This window comes from Chaetura pelagica, unplaced genomic scaffold (genome assembly GCF_000747805.2).
Source record: "Chaetura pelagica isolate M959 unplaced genomic scaffold, ChaPel_1.0 scaffold109, whole genome shotgun sequence".
NCBI classification, from domain to species: domain Eukaryota; kingdom Metazoa; phylum Chordata; class Aves; order Apodiformes; family Apodidae; genus Chaetura; species Chaetura pelagica.
Window position 1 is genome coordinate 15195733 of NW_009970725.1, and position 26545 is coordinate 15222277.

The 26545-nt window shown below is 35.4% G+C and overlaps 1 protein-coding gene across 1 annotated transcript in view; it reads left to right on the top strand.

Annotated features, from left to right (window-relative positions):
* CEP192 (centrosomal protein 192kDa) overlaps positions 1-16462 on the top strand; it is a 67825-nt gene extending 51363 nt beyond the window's left edge. The window contains 10 exon segments of the mRNA XM_010006945.1: positions 1077-1182; positions 2332-2536; positions 3592-3671; positions 4507-4602; positions 6067-6186; positions 9450-9571; positions 10416-10539; positions 11006-11064; positions 15898-16013; positions 16419-16462. Of these exon segments, the coding sequence (XP_010005247.1) occupies positions 1077-1182; positions 2332-2536; positions 3592-3671; positions 4507-4602; positions 6067-6186; positions 9450-9571; positions 10416-10539; positions 11006-11064; positions 15898-16013; positions 16419-16462 (1072 nt within the window).
* Positions 16463-26545: the final 10083 nt, after the last annotated feature.

Below are 26545 nucleotides of genomic sequence, written 5' to 3' on the forward strand. Positions count from 1 at the left end.
AGGGACTGTTGGAATCTCTGAAGGCTCCAAGAGCCACCTTGAAAAAGTCTTTCTTCCCTTGGCTCTGTTCCTTTCCATGGCAATTATGGAGAGGTAGTGTCTTTAGTTTTAATGTGACTCTTCTGAAAGAGACATGGTTTGTGACCCCATGCAATATAGATTTGCATGAGGAGTTTGCAGTAAATGTCAAAGGCAACCTGGGAGGAGCAGAGACAGTGAAATGGTTTGTGATAAGCGTGTGTACTTAGCAACTCATAATTGTAGGTATGCAGCTTGTACATGAGAGAGAGAGAACCATGAGTGAAAAAATTCTGAGAACTGCTGGGATTCAAAAATACCCACAATTGTTTAAGGAGATACCAGTATCCTGATTTAATATTTTGAGGTCATTAACAGCTGTTGAAGTTTGTAGAGATGGTTGTATTTTAACAATGATTATGGAACTGACTTCCCTGTAGGAACTATCTTCTTCCTACACTAAATCTTTCAAATGCCAAGTGCTGTGCTCATGACATCTTAATTCTTCAAATGTGGCTTAAGTGTTTTAGTAACAAACAACCATGACCTTTACTTCAGTGATTTTTTCTTCTCATTTTTTAAATACTTCAGTGCTTACTTTCTCCCCTCCTCTATTTAAACGTCTGTAGAATATGGAAGATTGTAAGTCAGAATATATGTTATCACTGGTCAAATTACTGTATGATGCCATGACTGCTTCAAGTGAGTTTAGACTATTCAGTGTCTCCTGTAAATGGCTATAGAAAGTATTGATAACATCAAAAGACTTGTCTGCTTTCCAAAATCAGTTCTGCATGGGAGAAAGGAAAGCAAGCTGCTTCTCTAAAACTAGAACTAGTTTAAAACATTCTTGGAATGCAATTTGTGCAGTATACTTTGAACACTACAACTCCCTTGGTGACTAGTATTGAAGCTTGTTTTGCTGAAGCATGTCATTATGTGTCTGCTTGACAAGGTCTGACCAGCTGTGCATGTTAACAATATGTAAAAGTTACACTTAAATAGAGGTTAGAGCGATCTGCTGTAAATACTAATTCTAATATTTTTTCTTTTATTAGGAGCAGTGTACAAGTTCTGGTGAGTCCTAATCCATCTCTTGCCACAAAGCCTTCATTAATTCCTTGGAGTGGCCTAATATATATCCATTGTGATAATGGACAAAAGGTTTGTGTCTCACTTGAGATCTGAGATTGAAACTGTTTATTTTACTTTGCTGAATAGTCTAGTAATGTTAAAAACTTTTAGGTAGGAGGCAGCAGTTCTGTCAATTTCCATTATTCTCTAGTTTGTAAAGTCATCTTAAGAGAGAAAAAGAAAATAATAAATATAGTTAAGATGCTTTTCTACCAACTGAGATTCTTAGTTCATTAATCTCTACATAAATAAATACATAAATACTATGATGTGAACACTTAGACTGAATTGCCAGCAAAATTGCGTCTGTATACTGACTACTGCCTTATGCATAATTTTCTAGAAAAGCTAAATATATATATATGTACCTATGCCTATACAAAAGTAGTCTAATATTTTAAAATAAAAAGAAGTTCAAAGAAGTTATTGGATAAGTCACCATAGCTCCCTTAAGGTAGACTTAAGCTTCTGGCTGACAAGTCTGTGATAAAGAATGTCTAGAATGGGTTCTTGATCTTGCATTTTAATCCAAGGCTTTTCCCCGATTTAAATTAAAGTATATAAACAAAATGTAGGAAGCAGTCAGTTTTCTTCTTTCATCAGTGTAAAAGGAGAAACTCTTTGGTAATGGCCCCCGAAGAGAGATACCTATTTTTTATTTTTCAACCAGTATGCATTTTGGGTTTCTTGTAACAGTGCATGGTGAGAGAAATAAGACACTGAAGGGATAAAATAGCTTATTTGCCTACTTTAATTATTGATAGAGGAAGATGAGGTGTGATACAAGATTAGAAGTGCCTTAAAAATCACCAAACAGGGAAGATGTTGAAGAGAGTGAGTTGAGAATGGAGACCATGCACATCTTAAACTATGTTGTGTTGTATGTCAATTGAATTGAATGTATTTAAGTTATTATTCCTGTTGAGTTTAAAAATGTAGATAGCGAATTTTCAGTATGTTTTCTTGTTCTAAAGTAAACTTGGCCTACAATCTTTAAATTTTGTGAAATGAAGTTAGAAAAGATCTGGTAACATAACGTAGGAGACTCTTTCTCTGTTGGAATATAGAGCTGGACAACACGAGCTCTTACAACTCCAGGAGATAGAGCTAAATGGTTTGTCTTGTTAATATATTGTGTTATTTACTTAAATCTTTCTTTTTCTCCAAATTGTGAAAAAGTTTATTAAGGTGCAGATTCAAGAGAAAGCTGCAGAGAGTGTGTCTGGAACAGGGTTTCCGTGTAAAGGATGTAACATATATAGCCCACAGCCTCAAAATCCTACTGTTCGTATGGCAAGCCCTCTCCCAGTGGTCCCTCCAACAGCAATGGAAATTAAGAACAGAACCATTATTTTTCCTAGAACAAGACCTGACCAAAGCTCAGGTAATACTGGTATATTGCTTACTCAGTAAGCGCAACATCTGTAGTATCTTGTGTTCAGAGGTTTTGTTTACTGCATTTTGCATGTTTGGGAGCTTGAATGCCTTGACTTCGTGTTTTTTCTTGTAGTCTGATAAATGTGATTGACTGCCTTTAGTTGGGAATGGAACTATTTTTATAAGTCTTTTTTTTCTTCTCCTGACACTGTATAGTCACACTTTTTCTCACAGATAGGTTTCCATACAGACAGGTAATGTGCCAATTTTTAAAGTAGCTGTGGTGAGTGCAACCATACTGTGCCTGGTCAAAGAGGGCACTATGAGGCTGCTGTGTTTTATTGAAGCTCTTCTGGATCATTGCACTTTTGCAGCAGACCCATTCTCCTAATCTGTGTGTGTGTGTCCCTAAAATGTGAGATTTTTTCTGTGTGTAGCAGAGAAATAAATGTTCTTCCTTACTTCAATAGGAATGTCAGTTATGAGTCTGGCTATCCCTGTCTTGTGCTTAATGATCCAGGAGGACACTGTTGATAATGGAGTCGCAAATCCTCAGTCTATACTTTTAATTCCAGTAAAGCTTACAGTTCTCCAAATTACTGCATGAAACTGTCATCCTGTTATCTAGATACCAGATTTTTTGGTAGTGTTTAGTTTTCTAGATAATGAGGATTTTAAAAAACATGATTCACACTACATATTGATTTAACAGATTTCAGTATGTTCAAGGCTTAAATTATCAATTATACCTGAGTTTTTTTGGAACACTTATGAAACAGAAGTATAATACTACTTTCCTTTTTTAATAAATGTCCCATGTAATATATATGCAAGTAAACTACCTTAAGTGCTGCTCTAGACTGAGGTGATTTTACAAATCTCCTGTTGGTTCCTCACAAGTGGCGTGGTGGGAAATATGTTTATTGATACGATCAAAGTTGGGGTTTTCTGATAATGTTAGTGTGTTACTCTCCTTTCTGCAAGGAGAACGTCTTCCCGCTAAAGATATTTGAACACTTGAACTAAGGCATTTGATATGCTAGTCTGATATTTATCTTCTAGAGAGTTACTTGGAAATGGAGAATAAAGGGGTTGAAAACATGAAGTGGAATTTGTCATCTTTTGCACCACCCTATGTTAAAGTGAGTGAATGCTTGCATTAGTAGTATTATGCAAATCTCTTGGGTTTTTTCCTTCTCCCTGCTTCTCTTTCTCCTTCCATCCTCTCAAGAAAGAATATATGCATTTGAGCATGAACTCAGTTTCAGAGTTTCTTTTTGCCCCTTCCATATTAGAGAATTTTTTTTTTTCTCTAATCTGCTCCCTGATTGTGAATCAATCTTTTCTGTGGGACAGTTTCTGTTTCACTTACTGGCTTATAGAGTTTGCTTCTGCTCATCTAGAATCACCATGCAGGTTACATTAAGGAGTCAAGCATGCATGAAAGATGTGTGTCCCTTTTGGCTCCAAAATGCTAGGCTTGCCTTCTTTTGAGACTTGTGGTGCTGGAATTACGCCATACATAGTATCCCTGTTGGTAATGTATTAAGTCAAGGATATTGGAATTACACTGCTGTCACTGCTGTGCAATTACTGTAGCTGTACCATTGGTATATGTAAATGCTTCACTGTTTTTTGATAGTCTGAAATGCTTTGAGGGTCACTTTGATTTTATACAATAATGATGATAGTATGTTGTCACAGAATGATGAAGAATACTTACTGCTCTAAGCTGTAGCCCAAGGTGGCTGAATATACGGAGTTCCAGTCAGTAGTCATGGTGACTGCATAAATGTAGTAGTTTTAGTCTTTATTAATTTGCTTTTAGGGAGTCAATATTATTTGTTCACTTGAAAGCAGATTGATTTGGTCTATTTTCTTCAGCCCTTTCTAAGGGTGGTGTGGGTGGGCATATTGTGTAATGGGTTTTTGGCTTTATTTCTGAATCTGACTCATAGCTTGTAACTTTACTTGCAGGATGTGGATGGAACTGGTTGTGTTTATAGGGTTGGTTACTCCGTTTTCCGATGTTCCCGTGTTTCTGGTATTCTTGAAGCTCATGGGGAAGAGAAGGTAAACCAATGTTTATAAATATTTCAAGAATATGGGAAAGTGGGATCTTACTTGAGAAATTCTCTGAAATAACAGTTTTTGAAGCTTGTCATACTTTGGTAATGATGAAGTGTTGGCCTTCCAAAATTGAGCTCTGGGGTGTATCAGTATCTGCTTACTGCAACTGTTACAATGTTAGTCAAGTTGATTGCATGAATTCTTACAATCTATAGTTTGACATTATGGTGTTTGTGTTTTGTGTCATTTTGTTAAAAATAAATTATTCTTTAACATAAACTTGCTTTTTAATATTTTGTAAAATTGCATAAGAAAACTGCAAATAATCCTGGACTCCTACAAAACTGGTGTGAGAATCAGTATCCCTTCCTTAGAAGTAGTCTTGTCATACTTATTTAAGAACAATTGGCCCTAAAGTTATTTCATTTGACTTACAATTTTATCTTCTGGCCACTAGAGGGATTTATAACCACAATTATAAAGCACATCAAAGTACATACTGGATATGTTTCTATGGGACTTTTGTTCCTTACCTTACCCCTCAATGCTACTTCAATTTTACCTCTTCATTTTAATGGATTCCTATGACATTCCTTAACTATATTATTTCTATAGTTATGCAATTTGGAGTCTAAGACACAAAAAGCTTACTCCTGGCCTGTTTTATAGTAATTTCAAAACGTTGAATACCATTGTTTGAATATAAATAATTGTTTTTGCCTTAGCAATCCTACTTCAAGCCTATTTAAATAACACTTACATTATTGGCATGTCAGGCTGTTGGTTGGCTGGAGCTGATAAGGTAAAGTGCTATTATGATTTGCTGTTTTTTTTGAAGTGGGTATGATATTATTTGGCTAGTTATATGTAACTGTAGTGATGTCTTCTAATCTACTGTTCCCCTTCTCGCTCTTTTCCCTCAACCTCAACTCTGAAAACAATGCAAGTTTACTCTTGAATTAACCTGGTACAGCACTATACAGAAACTAGCCCTTGTTACATACATCACCTTTAAGAGTGATCAAATACATGTTAGTTTAAATTTCAGCCCTTCAAGTAGCTGTAGCACAGTGTGCTTACAGAGTTGGTGCTCGAGGACTGCAGTTGTTCACAGCTTAGCTGGCAGATGAAGGACGATACTACTGTGTTTCAGCTGGGTATATTTCTCCTCCTGGTCCCTTTCTCCCCCAATTTACTAATAGAACCAATTGTGCAAGCACTTACTGACTTTGCTTAAACTTGAAATTTTGTTCAAGATTGCTTGTGCAACCTATTTCATCAGAATTTTTTCTCTTGTGGGCAGAGGAGAATGAGTTGTATTGTTTTCTGCAATATCACCTGTGTGTGGAATGTTCGTTCTGAAGTGTGTAAATTTTGTGCTGGCGTACCTGGAACTTTATGTAGGTAAAATTGTGTAGGTGTATAGATTATTTCAATAATCTGCAAAACTTTTCTCTTGTTTTGTAGGTAGCTGTAATCTTTTTACCTAGAGATAAAGGGGAATACTCCCAGTTCTGGGACCTTGAGTGTCACCCAGTTGAAAAACCTAGCTGCAAACACAGATTCAGATTTCATTTTTCTGGAGCAGTGAGTATATAAATGCTATACTATCCTGAGCACACTTCTTGGTAACATCTTAATTTTACTGTATAGTATTATTTCTCACATGTAGTGATGTACTCTGGAAAAAAAACCCTGCTGATATTTTTGTTACACTAAACTGTCCAACTTGTTTTCTTATGTTACAAACCCAACTTTTTCATATTACTTGCATGATAATGCATTATATTTTTCCTTTTAAGATGTAAGATTTTATTTTCCTCAGAGAAGGTAGAGGCACACTCACTTTCTGAGGGGGTTGTTTCTGTAGACACAAATTTGGTTGTATCAGACACTAAGTGGACTATTTTTATTTTTATAAATTAATAGTAAAGTATATTACAGCAAAAGACCTTTGCTATAATAAGTAACATAATGCAATATTTGACTTTTCAAATATCCATATTGGAGTTATGGATGTGTCTCTGAACCTGAGTATTTTATCAGAGTAACAGTGTAGGTGGGGGTGTGGGGGTGATTTTGAGATGTATATATGGGAGCAATTGGATTTGAGCTTTCCTTTGCTCTAAATTTATGGTGAGGCTTGGAAGGAGGGGTTTGGGAGTTAGAACTAGTTTTCTGTGCACTCTCTCCTTATCTTGCTTTTAGTCCCTGCCTCACCATCTTGCAAGAGGAGTCTACGTAGGGTACAGAATCTATTACTATTATGAAAAATAATTCTAATGGTTACTTAAATGAGCTGAATGTAAAAAGCTTTGTACGTTCATTGTTGTCTAATTGCTATATATGCTTTGCTGTCCTCACCAGAGAGTTTGAGTTGATTTTTCTAAGAAACCCAGATAAAGATTTGGGATCTTTCTGTAGAGTACAAAGCCTGTTTTCAGTAGTAGGAACCTTACTTATCCTTCTGGCTGTGGTGCCCTACATTTTCTTTTGTGGGGTCATTGTTCTCTGTAGTTAATTGTGCTGAAAAGTAGACTTGTTAAAAAATGTGTGTTAAATGACTTCTAATTTTGACATGAAGAATGAGACCAGTATCGTTTGGGGCGGGTTTTATTCAGCTTTTACCTAATTCTTACCTAATCCTTCTGGGTTTGCTGAGGCAGAGGGCTATCGTTCTGATTTATGAGAATTTTGGTAGAATGAAGTGGGAAGATTGACTGTCATTCATAGTGATTGAGTGGTATTTATTTATAGCACCACTTCAAAATAAGTGAAAAATTTGAAACAGTTCAGGAAAAAATTAAAAGAACAAGGTGAAGTTAGGAAAATCAGTGATACCACTTTCATTTTTTTTCCTGAAAAACTAATTAACTGTGACTTTCATTATGCTCTGCATGCATTTGTAGTCCCTACCACTGGATCAGGAGCTCAGAAGATCATGTGTCCAAAACTGATCCTAGAGACAAAGAAAGGAGAGATTCTGCATGTGCTTTGCAACCACAGCCTCTCAATACTGGCCATTCAAACTTAGTTTTTTTCTTTTCCTGAGAAACATTTGTTAGGCTGCTCTCAGGTGTTCTTCCAAGATCATTGAGCTCAGAATGACTCATCACTGTGCACCAAGAGTCTTGGGTTGGTATTTCAGTCTAATTATTGGTCCCTTCTGGGTGAAATGGGGAACTAGCAAGAACCTACCGGAAGGCTGAGACAGCACCTGATTGCTCCTTTAGCATGTAGAAAGTTGAGGACTGCATAAAGAACCCCTGCTGTTGCTACAAATGTTAAGTACATACCATTTTTTAATTTATGTGGTATTAGGTACTTTAACTGTGACTGTAACTTTTTAATGTTCCATTTTGCAACCAAGTGAGGTGAATTTCTCAATACTTAACACAAAAGGTACTGCTACCGAAGACTCCTGATTTGATTATTATTATCAGCATTACAAAGCTTCACCTTCTTTGGATACCCTAGGAGTGAGAGAAGAAAAAATCTTTTTAAGTTCTGGGAGCAAAATCATTCCAATTTTAAAGTGAAGCAAATCTGTGCTCTTCTGAGGTTGTTTTAGAACAACAGCAGTGAATTGTAACCGTTTGGACAGCGTTAACAGACTGGTTTCTTTTAAAACAGGAAAAGTCAGTATGGATTATGGTAAAGCATGCAGTATTTCAGGATGCTTTTATAAAGACTGGGGGAATTTCTGAACATCTTCCATAATGTGCCTTATTCTTTTGCAGTGAACTTGCCGTATTGATAAATTAGAATTTGAATTATAACACGGAGGCATGACACCTATATTTTTTCATTACATGGAAAATTAAAAGCTCTTGAAACAAGACACACGTCCAGATCCTTTCTTGTTTTTATGTATTCTGTTCTACTGTGGTTCATGGGTTATCTGCAACTGAAAAATATTATTTAAAATTAAGGGGTTTTGGCTGTTGCTATTTCTGACAGACTGCTTAGCAGTTCTTTCAGTAGAAAAAATGAATGTCTGAAAGACAAGTTTGTCATAGCAGCTCTGTGGAAAATAAATCTGTTTTTTTCAATCTTCTCTGCATAAGGGAATCAACTGCTTGTCTAAAACATCAGTAGTGTTTAAAAAATTGAGATAATGTTGCACAACTTAAGTGCAGGAGGTTCTTTTGGTTCTTTGACTTTATTCAATGTGTTACAACCCAAATGTTCCCCGCAGTATCTGGCTAGATTTGTTAAACAGTGCAGAATTTGAAATTGGCTTTTTGGTGAAGTATTAACCTTAGAGTGATCCAGTCTCCTGGTGTTAGAGTACACTGAATGGAAGTCCTGATGATAAATATTTTGGCCTAATTTCTGAATGTAAAAATTGCCATATAATGCATTATCAGATTCTGTGTTGCTGACGAGACCTTTCTTTGAGAAGGATATATTGTTCATTTTACAAAATTATTACAAAGATTTTTGCTGTTGTGAGAATTCAAACTATAATGACAACTTACGCCTTCGTTTTTTCTGAGCAGTTGTTCAGCTGACTTTGCTGTTCTTGAGGCATATGGGCATAATATCTGCAGAGGAATTGTTTTTAGTTTTGGCTTTTGCTAAACCTTTGTTGCTAGCAGCCTTCTCAGGATTCTACCTGCACTGTTAGTTTGTTGTGTGTTGGCTTGTAACAAATAGTGTATTCATAAGACACAGAAGCCCCTTCAAGAATTCCTCCTAAATCATTGCTTCTGTCTCAATGTTCTAGACTCTACTGATCCTCAACTATTATACTTTAAAAGTCTTGGATTGGGTAAGGGAAATCACATACTTGAATATTTAAATACTTTTGAATGCAAAGTTAAAAACTTCTCTGTTTTTGTCAATAGGGTAGTAAAGCAGAAGAAGAAAGTTTAGGTGTGAAAGCTTCTCCAAGTGCCCTCACAAAATCTGGAGCATATACAATTAAAACAAGGTATGTATGGACAAAACTTGAAACAAAGGAGCTGCAGCTGGGTAAAAGGGGAAGAAAATTCCCCAACCTTACAACTAAAATCTTTTTACCGTTAGGACACCTATGTGGTGGAACAGGCTGCATAGAGAGGCTGTGCAATTTTTGGGATCTGACTGAGTAAAGCCCTGAGCAGCCTGGTCTGACCTCACAGCAGACTCTGATTAGAGCAAGAGGTTGAACTAGAGACCACCTGATTACCTTATGACCTGAATTGTCTTATGATTCTGTGTTGAAGAGTGAATAGCTGCAAAAAACAGACTTGTCAAAACTCTTAATAACTTCGTATTGTTCCATCTCACATGCTTTTTCTTTTCATTTAGGTTTCTAAGTTGTCTAACCATGATTTGCTGATGTAAATGAACTGGTATCAGCAGTAGAATCTTGTGTATACTTTTTGAATACTCCCTTCTGGAGACTTCATAGAACAGTGAAGTCATTTCTGATAAGACCAGTGTACTGCATGTACCTTACTGTTCTTCAGTCCTAAGTTGATTTCCAGTTTGTTGACTATGGGATGATGGGAATGTGCCAGAGGAGTTTTGAATAAACATGGCATCTTTGAGAAGAGTTTAGTTCTTTAGTAAAGAGTATGGGAGAAAAGTTCAGAATGTGAAAGTATGTATCAGTAAATGTACATAGATTTATCCTGCAGTGATGTTTTCATTATTCCTTTTGGCTAAAATGTATTGCCTATAAAATTTAAGGTAAGAGAGTTGGTACCTTCAGGATCTTTCCATTTTTCCTGATGCGTTTTCAGAAAATACACCTATTATATTGAAGGATGCAATCCAGCCCATATAAGTAAGAAATCTTAATATCTTAAATCTCTTTTTCAAACCAGACAAAATGAGGTAATTCGTGGGATATATGCACCAGAAGACTTGTACACTTTTCCTCCAACTAGAGTTGGGGAATCATGCACATTAAAGGTCAACTTGCGGAATAATTCCTTTGCAACACACCTGGTAAGTTTGACAGAATTTACTTCACAGACATTTTCAGTAGTCCTCCAACAGTTCACCTGAGCTGTTTTTTTCACTCTTCATAGAAGATTGCAATAGTACAAGTGTCAGTTTGTTAGTTTCAAAAATCATATTTCAAAAATTATATTTGAAGAATTTTGCTCTCCTGTAATTTTGTCTCCTCCCTGACAGAATCAGTGTACTTGTAATATATTTGTAACAAAAAAAAATAGATTATAGTTTGTGTAGTTTTGTTATTACTCTGATTTATTTATTTTAATTTTTAACTTCATTAAAATATTGAAATGTGAATTTTTCTTGCTATGCAGAAATCTAAGCATGTTTTATTTTGAAACCCTGGGTATGTGTAAAACTGTATCTGTAAGTGACCTGATTTATCTTAAGTGTGTCATAAATTGAATATCATAGGCTTAGTGCATGCTTTAATGATTTTTGTATTGAACTGCAGCTGAAATTCCTAAGACCCAGAGAGCCTTTCTACATCAAGCACTCACAATACTCTTTAAGGTGAGTAGTGCATATGCTAACATTCTCTCCTAACAAAAAAACCCCAACAAATTCAATAAGATAAAGACTATATGTACAGTGCTAAAATGTAGATATAAATATCCTACGTTTTGGCATTAAAGTTTTTTGGTGAGGTTTTTGGTTTTGTGTTGTGTGGTTTTGTTGGTTTTTTTGGTTGTGGTTTCTTGTTTGTTTTGTTGTTGTTTTTTTCCTTCCTAAGCTGTACTCTCAAATCTTGGTTAGAAGCAGAATGAGCCCACACAGTTATTTCTCCATCTGCCAATTTCTTCCCTGCAAATTGTTACTAACAGTGCTGCTGCCTTTAATGCTAAGCCTAATGCTTCATCTAACCATTTGGCATGCTGTGCACAATCAAGTCATTGCTTCCATTTATACTTTCTGCACAACAGACCAAGGAAATTGCCTTCATCTTGCTTCTAATTTGACAAACCTGCAGAGCTGCATCAAAGATTCTCTGTAAATACAAGGTTTGAGAAGCCAGTGAAATTGCCTTGTCATACCAAATATTTCAGCATATTACCTGCATAAAAGGAATTTTCAAGTTGGTGATAATAGTCCCTTAAAATAAACCCAGTCATCTTTGGAGTTCATGACAGCAAGTATTTGACAGTCTTACTAGTCATCTCCAAGAACTATGGCATCTTGCATGCTCATCTGTAACAGTGGGATTGTCAGGAAGACAATGAAAGCTTTTCATTAGAAGTCATACAGCATACATTCTCAGTGTTTAAACAGGTCCTCTTTGTAAAGAAAAGGAAACTAAGGGTATACAGAACAGAAATTGTGAGCAAAATCATAAATATAACTCGATACTCTGGCAGCAAGCCTCATTTTTTCTCTGCTAGTGATACGTAGCATTTATTAAAAAGACAGGGCAGTGGTGGTGTTAGCCACAACTATTCAAGGTATTGTTAAGGACGCTTTTCAGTGCAAAGTGTTATAAATCCACTTAGACCTATATTCCGGTGTTTCTATTTAACTCCCATATTTTTATTAAATGAATCACATCAGATGGCATAGGGATTTTTTATTTTTATTTTTTATGAAGGTAGTGACCAAGATAAAATCTATCCAAATAAAAATGACTAGCTAGATTAGTCTGAGGTTGTACAGCTGCAGCCAAAGGACAAGATGACTTGATTGTGTCCAGAAAAAAAGATGAGTTAGTTTACTGGAAGACACTTAAATATTTCAAAAATATTCCTGAGGAATGCTGTGAAAGCCAATCAGTGTATTTTCTGTGGGAGATGGTAAACTCCTATTGCTTTTATCCAAAGTAGACTTAAGTTTAAAATTCAGTCTACTTTTTCTAAAGGTTATCAGCTGAATATGTTGCACCTTCTAATAGTATTCTACAACCTTCTTTTCTGGTAACTTTTGCTGTTTTTTCTCAGTTGTAAACATTTCTTAGTCTTTTAAAAATTCATCTATCTGAAGTCAACATAGCTCTAGAGGCTCTCCTGTTTAAGAGCATAAAGCCCAGAAGAATTACTTGTCTTAGATATTTTTAAAGAAGTGTTAAGGAACTTCTTTAAGTGTCTTTTATTTGACAACAGCATCAAGGAGGATTTCAAGAAAGCCAGTGTTAATGTTTCCTTCTGAACTAGGTTAACCAGACTCTTACAATGTTCAAAAGTAATTGGATAAGAAAACTTGCAGGAACTTGGAATATTAGTATTTTTTTTTGTGCTCTTATGTACTCTTAAAGTACCACCTATCTGTATTTTTTTTTTACCAAAAAATGTCCATTAGTAAACACAACAAGTCTGTTACATGCTCTTCATTTTGAAGTCCTAATTTAAAAGAAATCCTGTGTAATCAAGTTTTAAGTATAGATAATGGAATTACAGGTTTGTATTTGTATTTAATATCAAGAGTCTGACTTTCAGAAGTTGATATAGTGGCTTCCCAGTTCTTGTGCAATTAATTTCTTATGTCATCACAAGTACCAGTACATAGTACTGTTGGCTCCTTTACCACAGTTTGCTCCGCTGAAAATAGTAATGGCTGTTAAATACAGTATCTTGCAACCAAAACTGTAGCAACAACAACAAAAAAGAATCTTAATTTTCATTAGCTATTCAAAAGTATATATTTTTTTCCAGAGAGATGTTATTTAGCTAGTATTAAGTTTTGCAAAAATGGGTGGGAACTCATTCCTTTAGGAGCTGGCATTCAATACGAGAGTTCTACTTGTTAACAGAGTAGATTATTTTTTATTTTTTTGTACTGCAAAAAGTGTACATTTAAGATGACACTTAAGTGATAGAAACAAACAGATGAAACATCAAAAAACACTTGACTTTTCAAAAAACTTTGGCAATGTTTCTGGAAGAATTGCCACGTTATGCCTATCTGAAAAAAGGTTGTAAACTATGGTGTTTCTATTGTATTGCCTTCAGAAGCCATCTGAAATAAGTTGATTACAGGGTAGGATATATTTCAGATATTACTAAAAGGGAAAACTGTTTTTTGCTTGACTATTTGGCAGCATTCTGCATGTCAGGAGTCAGTATTCTTTGACCATGGATCTGGTTACTATGGCTTAGGTGCCATTTACCCCCACTGCTCCTTTTAAATTTACCTAGTGCTGCTATTGTGTTCAGAGGATTACATTATTGGTTTGACTTTGAAGTAGGCTTCAGACATACCTGACTTCTCAGAAATACCACTTGAAACTGATGCAAAAACCTATGAAGGCCAAATACTCATATGGCCGTAGTATTCACAGACTAATTGAGTTGCTGGCTTAAGGAAAAGTTTGAAGTGAGTTTTTTCTGTAAAAGAAAAACAGCAGGGGAATTCTTATTACTGTAACACTGTTCTTTACTGATTTTTGGCTACTATATTTGAGAAAACCCCTCCAAGTTGCTTCATTTCTAAGAACATCTATGGCATGTAGTAGCCTGAAGAGCTTGTAGCTGGAGTATGAACTTTCCTATTTTGTTAGTTGAAAGATATCCTTACCTTTAGATTAGGAAGCATGAGAATTCAAGTGTGTTGAACCTTATGCCTATTGCAGGGAAACAACTGACTGCTACAAAAACAAACTCTTAAGTAATGCCTGATTAATTATGCTTTTAGAGAAGTGCAATAATGTTTAAAGCAGAAACCAGATAGACACCTGAACTTAGAGGTGAAATGGAACTGCATTATAGCTGCAATATGCTAAGTGATACTGAGGCAGAGCAGTTTCTGATGTAATAGAGTACATATTCTAAAAGTTAGTATTTGACAGCCAGAAGTGATCACCTTTTTAAAAGAGCAATATGTAAATTACTGTTAAGTTCTTGATAATATAAAGTTTGAGTTTGGTGCTTTTAGCAGTGCTAGACCAACAGTTGTACTTGATAATCTTAACCATCTTTTCTAACCAAAATGATTCTATTATTCTGCGTTCTTTTTTGAGTGAGCATTAAGGTATGTAAGGAAGCATAAATACATTATTTTTGAGATGATGATATAGACTTGTGCATCCCTCCTGACTTCCTGGTGAATTTACTTTGATTTTTGTAAATTCTCAGGTGGTCTGGTTGTTAGCAGCTTCAAGCTCTATTCTTACTAAAATGTTTTCTAGTATAATGTAACTGTTACAGATTGAATAGTCACACTGATGTTATGCATTATAAAATGGATATTTAAAAATAAAGCTGAATGAATACCTTCATCCCATATATTAGAGATGTATAAAGAGAGAGTGTGCCACGTTTATTATACAATGCTCAACAATCAAATATGACATGAAACACTGATCTGGCTGTGCTCCTTTGCTGTAGTGTTGATTGTAGTTCAGTACTACATAATCAGTACTTTGTTGTAGTAATCCAATTAAAATACAGTAACATGCCAGTCTTTATTCTAAAAGTGTGTACCCTTAAGTTACTTGTTTTACCAGGATCTGTTTAAAAAAAGAACTATAAAAAGTAACTACTTTAGGAATAAGGACAATAATAAACAGATGAGGCTGGTATCAGGCTTATATGTAGGGCCAGTATTATGAGTTCCAAAGGTAGGAGAAGGGCAAGAATTGACTGATAAGATAGGTTGGATTAGTATAGAGGAAAGGAATATGAAAAGGAAGGAACAAAATAAAAGAAAGTAGTGAAAACAAGCAGATGCCAGAGGATGCTGGATAATACTAAATGCTGTTAAGGGGAGAAAGCTGGTGCAACAATAAAAGAAAAAACACCACCTTTTCTTTCTTTGTATTAAGTGATGCTGTTCATATTTTCTTATTTCAATTTTCATATTTCAATTTCAGTTTGTGCCTGTGGCAATTATCTGTGTGTTAGTGCTGGTGGATATTTCAGTTGGATGTCATGGAATCTAATAGGCTGCCTCTCAGCATTTCCATCTTGTTACTTGTATGGTTTATATATTTTAAAACATGCACTTTAGGTTTTTGACAATTAAGACAGCCACCTGTAATATTTGGTGTTGTTATGAAAAAGGTATAATGTAAAATCTTTAAAACACTTTTTGAGGATGGGTATATTGAACTTCTGAAGGGAAGAAATGTAGTAACTTTGCTCTAAGTATAATTTATACACTGTCAATATTATTGCAAAGAGGCAGACCAAAGTAAACTAGAAGCAATGAAGTGTTGTGGTACTTTGTACAATCAGCAAAAAGCAGGAATGAAAAAACTTTGCAATCATAATCCCTCAGAAGAATATTAGATAATAAAATCTAAAAGAATAAACTTAACGATCCAGTGCACATCCAAAATATTATTTTGGTGAAGAATTTATCTATCTGGTAGGATTTACTTTTTTATTAACAATGAATATGCATCTAATTGTCTTTTTACAGATCCCATCATTACATTAATGTACCAGTCCAATTCAAGCCAAAGGCAGAAGGAAAATTTGAAGGCTTCTTCATTGCACTGTCAAGCAGACATAATCCAGTTACTATTCGGTTATGTGGTAAAGCTATTGCAAAAAAATAGTCAGAACAGTTTTATAATTGATAATAATAACTTACCACAGTTTGTAATTTAAAATAATGGAAAAATTACCACTACATTTCCATACTAATGTCCTACTTGTTTTGCCCTGTGATGCTGCTTTGATGGAATGTCTTCTGTAAGATGAATTATGGTGCTTGTTTTACAAATCTGTTTTCATAGTAAAACCACAGAGAATTAACTTTGTACATTTTAAAGTTATCATGTTCTAATTTATGTTTCTGCACTTTTGTTGAAAAGGAAAATTTTCTATTTTTTCATTTATTAAAAATAGCAAGTTACTGTTATATTTTAAGCATTGTAAATACAGAAATAAAATTTATGTGTTAACAGTTCCTTCTACCCAATTTCTGTCTTTGGTTAGAGGATTCCTTGCTGTAGGTAAGGGATCAAGCTGCTTGCTCTTAGGCAACGCTAGTTTTCTGTGGGACTTCAGGGAGCAGGGAGAGGGATTGCAGTCAGATTGCAGACTTGTTAATGCCATGTCTCCATCTGGTAAAGCTGAGATCAGATTGATGACAGTCAGCCCTGAACTTTTTACACAGTTCAATGGCAGGCATAAGCATTGTTTTTAAACCTAACAATGTAAATTAAACTTGAGCAATACTGCCTTCAGCCCTGCAGAACAATTAATCTAACCCAGTATTCCACCTCTAACAGCATTGTTGCTTTTAGAGGTGACATAAGCCTGGTTACTGCTTTTAGTTCATTTCACCTGTGTTTCCTTAGCTTCTGCAGTCATTGGATTAGGAGTAGGAGGTACGATTCCTACCTATCCCTTTTTCTTCTGTTTATGGACTTGTTTTTGTGAATTTATCTATTCACCTTTTTTAACCCTTTTGACACCTTGTTTCCACAACTTCATGTGACAGCAATCTTTAAAATTTCACTGTGTGCTCTTTTTATTTTCTGTGTGCTAAACTGGCTTCTTTCTAATTTTGTCTAGTGCTCTGCAGTTATTATATTGTAGGATTCAGTGAACAAGAGTTCTTCAATCAGCCATTGTTACCATGTCCTTTGTACCCTTTGACTCTGCTTTTTTGTTTCTGTAACATGGAGCTGTATGTCTGAAGTTGCCTTAAGCAAGAAATGTAGCTTGACAGCATAGTTCTGTCATAGCTTATGTACATTATTCCTTTCTTCAGGTTCACAGAAGTGTAAGTGAAATTCTTTCAATAAGAGATTGTTTGTTTAACTGCATTTTCAAATAACTGAAACTTGAAAAAACTGGGAGCAAATGCCTGAAGTGTCCAGTGCATTGCCTTTGATACGTGCCACAACTATTATGTTTAAGTATACTAAAGCTGCTGTTTCTAGATAAAGCCTCATTTCTCAGTCTGGAGACCAGGAAAGGAAGATTTACTGAAAGAAATTAAACTAGACATCATTATTCTCCCATCAGTACATAAGCTCCTGTCTGTCAGATACTGTGACCATGTTCCTCTTGCCCTCTCTGTGCCAGATGCTGCCTGCACATTTCCCTAGTTCATGTGATGCTTGTGTATGTCTCCTGAATAAAGAATTGGAATGGAGGGAATTTTCTGTCTTCTGCCTTACCTCAACAGGCTTGTCTTTCAGTTTAGAAAGACCTTAGTGTCCAAAAGCCTGTGTTGGTTCAGTTTTAGAAGCACAATGAACAGTATCTTCCAGAGCTGGAAGAAAGACCAAGCTCAATGTTACTATCTTAAATCCTTTGCGTTTTCTAGTTGAATATCTTCCAGCTGCCCTATCTTCTATACTTGTCTTTGCCTCTTGCTTGTCTAGAATAATTCTTACATGATGCAGGTACTTCAGGTCATTAGCTCCAACTGTTGTATAGATTCTCTTCTGTTCTTCCATGTCATGTGTTAATGTAGTTAAAGTCACAGGAGTAGGCTTGTGATTTGTTGTTGATGGAAGTAATGTTCACTGTACATTTACTACTCTAGCAGCTATTATTGACCATCCACTTGAATCTGACATTTCATTAAGCTCTGCAGTTTAGTCTTACATGCTCAACTTGATGGTAGTCTTCTGGAGGGATTGATTAACCTTTACGGTTTTCTTAAGAACTTTGGTTTCTCAGTAGAAATTGTTAGGTGGCAGTCTGTTAATAAGGAAACTGGATCACTGAAGAGGAAGGGTCACTATCTTAATAAGAGCTGTGTGATTTTCTACCTTTTACTATCCATTGGGACATTTTTAGTCTCCACAAGGTTAAATGGAAGTCCCTCCTGTGGAAAGATTCTTCTTACCACTGGAAGCTACCACAAGCTTAAAATAACTCTTAGAACACATCCAAAATTTTTGTCCAAGATTTATCGTTATTTTCAATTTATTCCAGAATATTTTACCTCTAAATTTCAATTTTGTAAAATTAAACCTTGGTGACTAATGCTGGACCAGCTTCTGTTCCTTCTATATTATTAAGACAAGACTCTTTAAAAAGATGCCTTGTTTCTCTTGGTGCTTAAGGAGTTGAAATGATTGTCAGTATTGTCACAGAGAATTTCCCCCTAAGTAAAAGAGCATCTCTGAATTGCAATAAAACGTGCAATTTTTAAATTTGCTCTAAATTCAGAATTGTCTCTGAATGCAGTTCCTATGGCAGGCCTGCTGTCTGGAACTCCTGCAGGTGTTTCCAGGTGATGCTAAATGTTTTGGCATCTATTTGCAGTCCATTTTTCCTGATTCACTTCTAATAAAAATTACTTTCTTTACAGTGTGAAGAGGAAGTTACAGGTTGGTAACTCCATGACTAGACTCTGTGCTCAAGAAAACTCCTAGAGCATTTGTCCCAGGAGTTGCTTTGGCTGTTTGAATTACATGGCCATACTTGTATTCGTAAGACAAACCAAAATTATGCCAAGTGATGTAAAAGGGATAGGTAATTTGATTTTTCATCTGTTCTACTCTTTAGACTCCTTTCAGAAGTGTTTAAGAGAGATTTATTTAAGCACTACATGATTTTATGTTTTTTTTCTTTTTCATTGTAAGTACTCCCATACTATTTTAGTGTGGTTGCAACAGATGTATTGACAATAATTATAATCTCTAGGTATGGACCTTGTCGTATATGGTTAAAGCACATTACCTCTAGGAAAAGACATACTCTAGTTGTGTCCAAGGCAAACTTGAAAACAGATGTTTGTTTGCTTTTTTTTATTGTGAAGTAAAGAAGGTGAGGAAGAGGAAAGGAGTACTTCAGTGGAAGCCCAAGACTGATAGATGATTTCTCAGTTCTGGATTAAGTGTTTCTCCAGTAAAGATGGTGCAAGCGCTGGAACGTAGCCAATGTGTTTTTACTTGCAAAGTGAGAACTTTACGTCCTGAGGAAGTAATTTCAGATTGCTTCCATTCCTAGCTCAACAAACGAGACAGCTTCCTTTCCCCATGGTTGCTTTATCTATGCAGGAAATTTCTACACTCCAGATGATCTTGCTTTGAGTTGTCCTGTGCTTACTATGGAGGAACCCTGATCTCTGTCTCTGCATCTTTTAGGGATACAGAAAAATAGAACAATCTTGACCAGTTCTCAAAGACTGCAGATTTCATTAATAGTTTTAAACCATGCTACTTTTGAAAAAAAGTGTTAGAATTAGCTTTGGGTATAATTTTATAATTTTGGTCATTGTCAGTTTTGAAACTCTAAAAAGTTTTCTCCTGTTATTGGATGTAGTCCTTTGTCTCAGACTCAGAACACTGGCTTAAACATACCAAGCAGGCAAGCTTAAACCAAAACAAATCCCAAACCATGTCTGTTTCATTATAGTTGTCTAACTTGTTGGTTTTAAGACCACTCAGAGAGAAAATTCAGAAATAAACTATTTTTAAAAATTCATTAGGTGTAACACTAAGGATGTCTTTGTACCTGCTCAGGCTAATTGGGATATTAATAATCATAATTATTCAATAGCTTTGTAAAGTTTTCACATCATTGACTATAAATAGAGTTATAATACATTCTGTACACGTGCTTCAGTGTGTTTTGGAGATTGTTGCCCTGGCATCTGAAACTAATTAGTGTTCAGAAAACCTAGAAAAGGTGCATATCAATGTCTGACTGTCTAGAAAACTATTTTTATCATATAAAAGGTTAAAATGGTACAGATAATTTTGTGAAGGCTGTTTGGGTGTATACAGTAAGGTACTGAGGGCAGTGGTGGCTTTTTGAAGTAAGAGTATTAAAGACTTTCAGGCATATATGTGGTAGGAATGCCTGTTAGGTGAAATGGTGGTATATTCTTGTTCTTACAATTTGCAAAGGGATTAGGGGGCTACAGAGCTATCAGTTAGCTCACTGTGAGATTAGTAGGCAATGTATCATTTATTTGTTAAGTGTGCTAACTTTCTATATTATAGCATCTTTGAAAATGGGAAAAGGCATTATGGGAACAAAAGTCCTTGGAAGCTAATGAAAGAGTGGACTTCGGACCTAAGATGAGTTGTCCCTGGGAATGTAATTGAATATCTTGACTTTTGTTCACAGCTATCTTGTTCTAATTTTTTTCCCCTCCTAAAGCTAGATAATAGAAGTTCATGCCTTACTGCTTGCATTGTATAGCACAGATGAAGCTAGCAAGCTTACTGCTTGCATTGTATAGCACAGATGAAGAGTATCCGTGTCTTGTAATCAGTATGACAGACATGAAATATTTGTGTGAAGAATCCACCTGCCTGCAGTGATGCCTCATATTCAGTAAGAAAGATTACTATTAATATTTTTTCAAGTGGCAATGTTGGCATTCTACCAATTTCCTCACCAAATTTTCCAGTTAAGTAGAATATTGATTCCAGCTTTCCATTTGAAAATTTGAGTTGTCATTAACAGTAGAAGAGATTTTTCACAATGTGCTTTTTAATAATAATGAATCTTTCTTTTTTTTCTTTTGTCAGTTCACTGAAACATCGTGTAAAACTGAAACATGACAGATTTTTAAAAAGGGTTTTCTTTAAACATTTTATTAATTTGCTTAAACTACTCCTTAAATCTTTTCAATCTTAATGTAGCACTGTGCTGAATCTGTAGTAACAGCACAAACATCTTACTTGCAGTATAAGAAAGTTCAGATAGAAAATTAACAATTCAGCCTTCAATTACATACTGTTTGACCATAAAGCTTTCCTAAGCATATCCTTCAAGCTCACATTGTATTTTTTGTATATGATTGTCTGAGGAAACTTACAAGAGCAGTTTTTAGTTGTATTTATAAGATTATAAAGCACTTGGTTTAATTTTCTATAAGTATTATCTGATCTCTGAAAACTGGGTGCCTGAATGGCACATTTTGGCTCTAGACATTCCAAATTGAAAATGTTAGTTTGATTTCTGTCCCTTCTCAATCATTCTGGGAATATATAATTTTTGAAGCTGCTCAAGAGCTCGGAGAGATGCAACTAAATTATTCTGAATGTTCTGTGTATTTGGAAAAATCTGCCTCATCTGCATTCCTAAAATTTTCATATTTTTTTAATGGAGAAAAAAAGGAAGTTGGTGCTGACAAGACGAATGTAGAAATGCTACTTTAAAACTTGGAATTTTTAAAGTATAAGAATTTCTTAAAGCATTCTACCTTAATGTTTTTCTTGATGAGTGTATTCATTGCTGTTGTTGAATTAGCCCATTATTTGTAATGCTGCTTCATGTCTTTATGGCTCAAAATGCTGAATTCTGAATGCTCAAAATGCTGAATTCTAGTCTGTGCTTGATTCCAGTGGCAGGTTGTTGTCTGGAAATGACATTTTCAGGTATAGCTTTCCTCACAGGCATCTATTGCCACCTGCCTAAATCTGACAGTTGAGCACCAGCTGGGAGTTATGACCCAGGGAAGCATAAAAGGGCTGAAGAGAGACAAAATGATCCATGGAGTCCTACTTGTAAGTCAGGTCTTCAAACATGCGTTTTCTACTTTATAAATTCAAAATTAAAATACTAATGGGTTTTCTTTTGTATTCATCCAACAATTGGTTCATTAGGTAGGTATGTACAAAGAGGCTCTGCCTGTCAATGCTGTTTGGCTCTAAAAGGAGGAAAAATCGGTAGGGGTTAGGCCAGTCGTGAAATGCCCCCACCCCTTTTTTACCTTCCTTCCATGTTTGTTCTGTGAGGCTGGCGGTAGGTAATACTCATCCTGCATAGAGCTGGTTTTCATTGTGAGTTTTCTGTCACTAGTCACAGCTGTCAGGTATGTCAGTCATGTAGTATTGTGGTGGTGTCAGAGACATAATCAGAGAGATTAGGTGGACACAAAGAACTCTGAATGAGGTGGTAATTGCGTTCAGGAGGAAAAGAGAGTTAAAGAAAGAAACTTTCCTTTCTCACAAGATCCATTAAAGAGGTGACAGCTAATATATTAAAGCTGGAACAAGATAATTGTGGTAAGAATCTTTGTGTGTTCTCCCTAAAATGCAATGTGCTCACAATAAATATTCAAATGCTTATTTTGTGTTGTGAATACCAGATAACCATTTACAGTGAAATGCGACCTCTTTCAAAAAGTTTAAATTCATTGCCAAGAATGTTCTAGGAACAGTTATAAAACTCAAAAGGAATATTGGTGCTATACTGAATCACAAAAATGCCATCTTATGAAAGCTTCTTTGCAGGGATTTTCTTCAAATTGGTCTAAGCAATGCAAAAGAAATACTGAGATGCCAGCCATGGGCTGTGCTCTTCCAGACTTTACTCTCTTTAAGTAGTGCTTTGAGTAGTACCTCTCCCCCTCCTCTTTTTTTTTTTGATAAACAGTGAGACTGCTTGAGTGTCTGTTTACACTACACTTGTGCTGTATTACTGCCATGCTTCAGAATTGCTAGTTACCTGCAAGATCCAGGAAGGAATTCTTCTTCCCTTCCCTGGCTTCTGAAAGAGTTTTGGGTGGTATTTGGTTGTTTGGTTGTTGTTTGTTTTTGTTGTTTATTTTTGTTTATTTTTAATTCTATTTTGTTTGGGTTTTTTTCTCTGTTCTCATTTCCCTCCCTTACTTTTTCTGAAGCACTGAAGATTGCTACAGGTGTACACATGAATTTGGCAAAGTATGCTGATGGATATTTTTTGGCAAGGAAGTATTTTAAGCACCTGGTCAGTGTATCTTGCCTCCGTGTTGCTAGATCTCGGGCCATGTTCTCTGTCTCTTCCAGTCCAAACAGGCAAGGATAAACATTTTGGTTTCTTAATGGTTTAACCTTTTTGTTTTCACCTCTGGAAGCTCCTTGAAACATCTCCTACTGCAAGGTCTTAGGAAAGTGTTGATCTCTGTTCTTTCCTGCTCTTATGCTCTTATCTCATATTACAGATTTTGGTAATTTAATGTGGGCCAATGGATTTCTAGCCAAATAAGATACTAAGAAAAAACCTCAACAGCTTTTGGAGTATTTATATTAACAAGAGATGTTACATAGACATTCTTGAGTTAGAAATTAATTCCATAGCTGATTGTGGAAAAACAGGCTTTTGTCACCAATCCTTGGTGTTGCACAGCTGCTACATATTGAATGGTTAATCTGAAATCATCAGCACTGCTGAGTATTGTTCACTTTTGATGAGTATAAAATTTTGAGTATAAAAGCTATAAGCAACTACTGCTGGCAAAATCAGTCTTACAGCAGATTTAAATAATGTTAAACATCCTCTGTTTGTACCTCTTGCCATCAGAAAACATGAAAACCAATTTAATTTCTGTCTATTACCTTCTTGGTATCTTACTAGAATTTCAATGTTGGCTGAAATAAAAATCCAGTCTGACAATCTTTCCTCACAGAACTTTCACAGGCTTTGATGCAAACTATGTATGTATGAGAAATACCATATTAGACCCTACTGTGATAAAATTTTTGTGCATGCCTTGGCATTCAAAACAAGACTTATCTATTTTCAGAGCACCAAGTTCTAGTAAACCTTACTATATAAAATGAGAAATTGGTGATAGCAAGATAACTGTGTTAGTCAGAAAAATCTTATTTGACTATTCTTCATATAAATGAAAGTAGTTTCTCATTTCTCATGGTGTTTATGGATGTCAGTGGTGGTTTTCCAAGCCTTCTTTTCTTTCTGGCTATTCTGATTGATACTGAAATGCGTTGAGAAGAGTCACCTCTAAAGACGTGGAAAGATTTGACACATTTCCATTGTAACAAACCCGCAAGTGCTTTTAGGATAGTTGAACCACCATGGATTGGAATAATGGACTGATCAGTTTGATTTTTCTGATACAGGTGGATCACTTTGATGCAGGTTAATTCAGGCAGTGTTTACAGAGGTTACTCTGATCCCTTTTTCAGGCTACTGTATCTGTTTTCAAAGAAACAATACCCAAAAACGTTTAAAGAATGAAAACCCATTCCTCCCTATTTACAGTATAGTATTTTTTTTCAAGCTGGAAGCCTACAAAATAAGTCTTAGGTTTTCATCGTAATCTTCTATAAGTTTCAAATCTATTTTTTAAGTTGGCAATTTTAAATGGTTCCTGGTGTGTAGAGCCCTGGTGAGCTTCAAAATCACACACAGTTTCAATAAAGCTGTGTGAACCTGCTTCAGAATCTCTGCAAGTTTTCCAAGCTTTTATGCTCTCGTATGGTTTACAGACAAAAACCTACAGGGGTCCCATTTAAAGCCTCCTAGCAGCTAAAAGATAGAGAAAAAATGGCTTTTAAAAAACCTGAAGTACCCTCTTATGAGTGCATTAAAAGCAATTTTATTTGCTTTCCACTTTCAGAATGCTTCAAGCTGCCAAAGACGCGATGTTAGAAAATGACTCATGAGTACTAGCGAGAAACAGTCTTTGAAAGTTTTTTCATGGTGAAGCATGATAGCTAGGCAGGTGGGGTTTCTGTACTTGGAAAGAATATCTTGTATCCTCATATTGCAAATTTTTTTCTTTTTCAATAACCTGTTCAGATGTTCTTCACCTGTATCTTGCAGGTTTTCAGCAATTGTGTGAAAATCAGCTCAGAACTTCTGCTTGTTTGTTCCCTTGGATGCTATCAGCATTTGGAGACCAGGGCCTCCATGGAGAGGGATTGGAATGCCAAAGCAACTAAGAGTCATAATGTAACACACTGGCATGTGTAAGATCCAAAGAGCAGGAATTTTTTTTTTCTTTTCCTTTCAGGTAAATCAGGGAGTGTCACCCTGTTGATTCTCTGAGAATATATGCTGTAGGGTTTAGGAGCTTTTAGTATTGGGTTGTGGGTTTTCAAGTTTTCACTGCAGTGTCTGGTATTGGAGTGTTTCTTGATTTATTTTCTCTATGGAAAACACTGAGTGCAAAGTATTAAGATGTCATCCTCATTTTGATACAGCTCCTCACAGTTTTCTCTCTTTCTCTTCCAATGTAAAAAAAAAAAAAAAAAAGACAACAGTGTGGAGTAGACTTGCCAAAATTCAAGAATATGTTGACCTTGTGTTCTGTTCTAAGTTTCTCTTGAATAAACATGCTTTCCTTTATAAATTGTTTTAAAAAGGGGTAGGGACAGAAGATGGATTTATGGAATCTAGAGATGACAGGATTAAATTTTAGTGAAATGTGAATTTGTTTTCTAATTATTTAAACAGATGATACATATAAGGCTCTCTCATAGAAGCATCTCTTTTGTAAGTTTACTTTGCATACTTTATTGTTTTTTCTATGAAATAGAAATTGTGCATTAGGATCAGAGGGGTATTTCCCTTTTGGTTAAGTTTTATTGCAAGTAAAAATTTTACAGATGTAGATTATAGAAATATAAATGTTGTAATTATCTGAGTATAATTCTACAATATAGCGAAAAACCTTTTTTTGTTGTAGTTGATTGTATTCGCAATTCCAAAAAGTCTTTCTTCTAATCGTAGCATTTGATATGAAAAAATATGGAAGGAATGGACTCACAGCATTAACTTTTAATGTTTTTAGTTTTAAATTTTTAAACTTCATACGTTCACCAGCCCCCTTAGCTTTCTTTAGAGAGGAATAAGAAAGGAAAATTTTGATGCACTTAGTTGTTGACAATGGCTGAAAATTGAATGAATATTACAAGAATTAAGAAGCTAAAAGAATTAAATGGAAAGGCAATTGTGGTAGTACGAAGTACCTAAGCTGTAATGTTCTTGTGACAAAACAAAGCAAGATGTGTGTGAACAGGAAGTGAAAATAACGAAGATCGTGAGATAAAGATTGTTGCCTGGTTTTAATTGTGAAAATGACCATGAGTTTAAAATCTGTCTCTGGAAAGAAAGCTGTTTACAGGCTTAGCAACCTGTTGTGTTTTTTAAGAGGTTTGGTATTTTTAGATATCAAGTAAATTAAATCATGGGATGAAATCTTGAAACCATTTGCATACCTAAAACAACAATTGGTGCTTAATCTTGCCATTTAGTTGTATAAACCATTTAATGTAGGCAAATTATGTATTTCCCCCACATGCATAGCTTTTCCTGGGTTCAAACAATACATGTTAGACAGCTGGTGTGTGTTAGGAAGTAATTTGAAAGTCTCTTCCATAACCTATATATTTCTTGTGTAGTCTCTGTAGTTT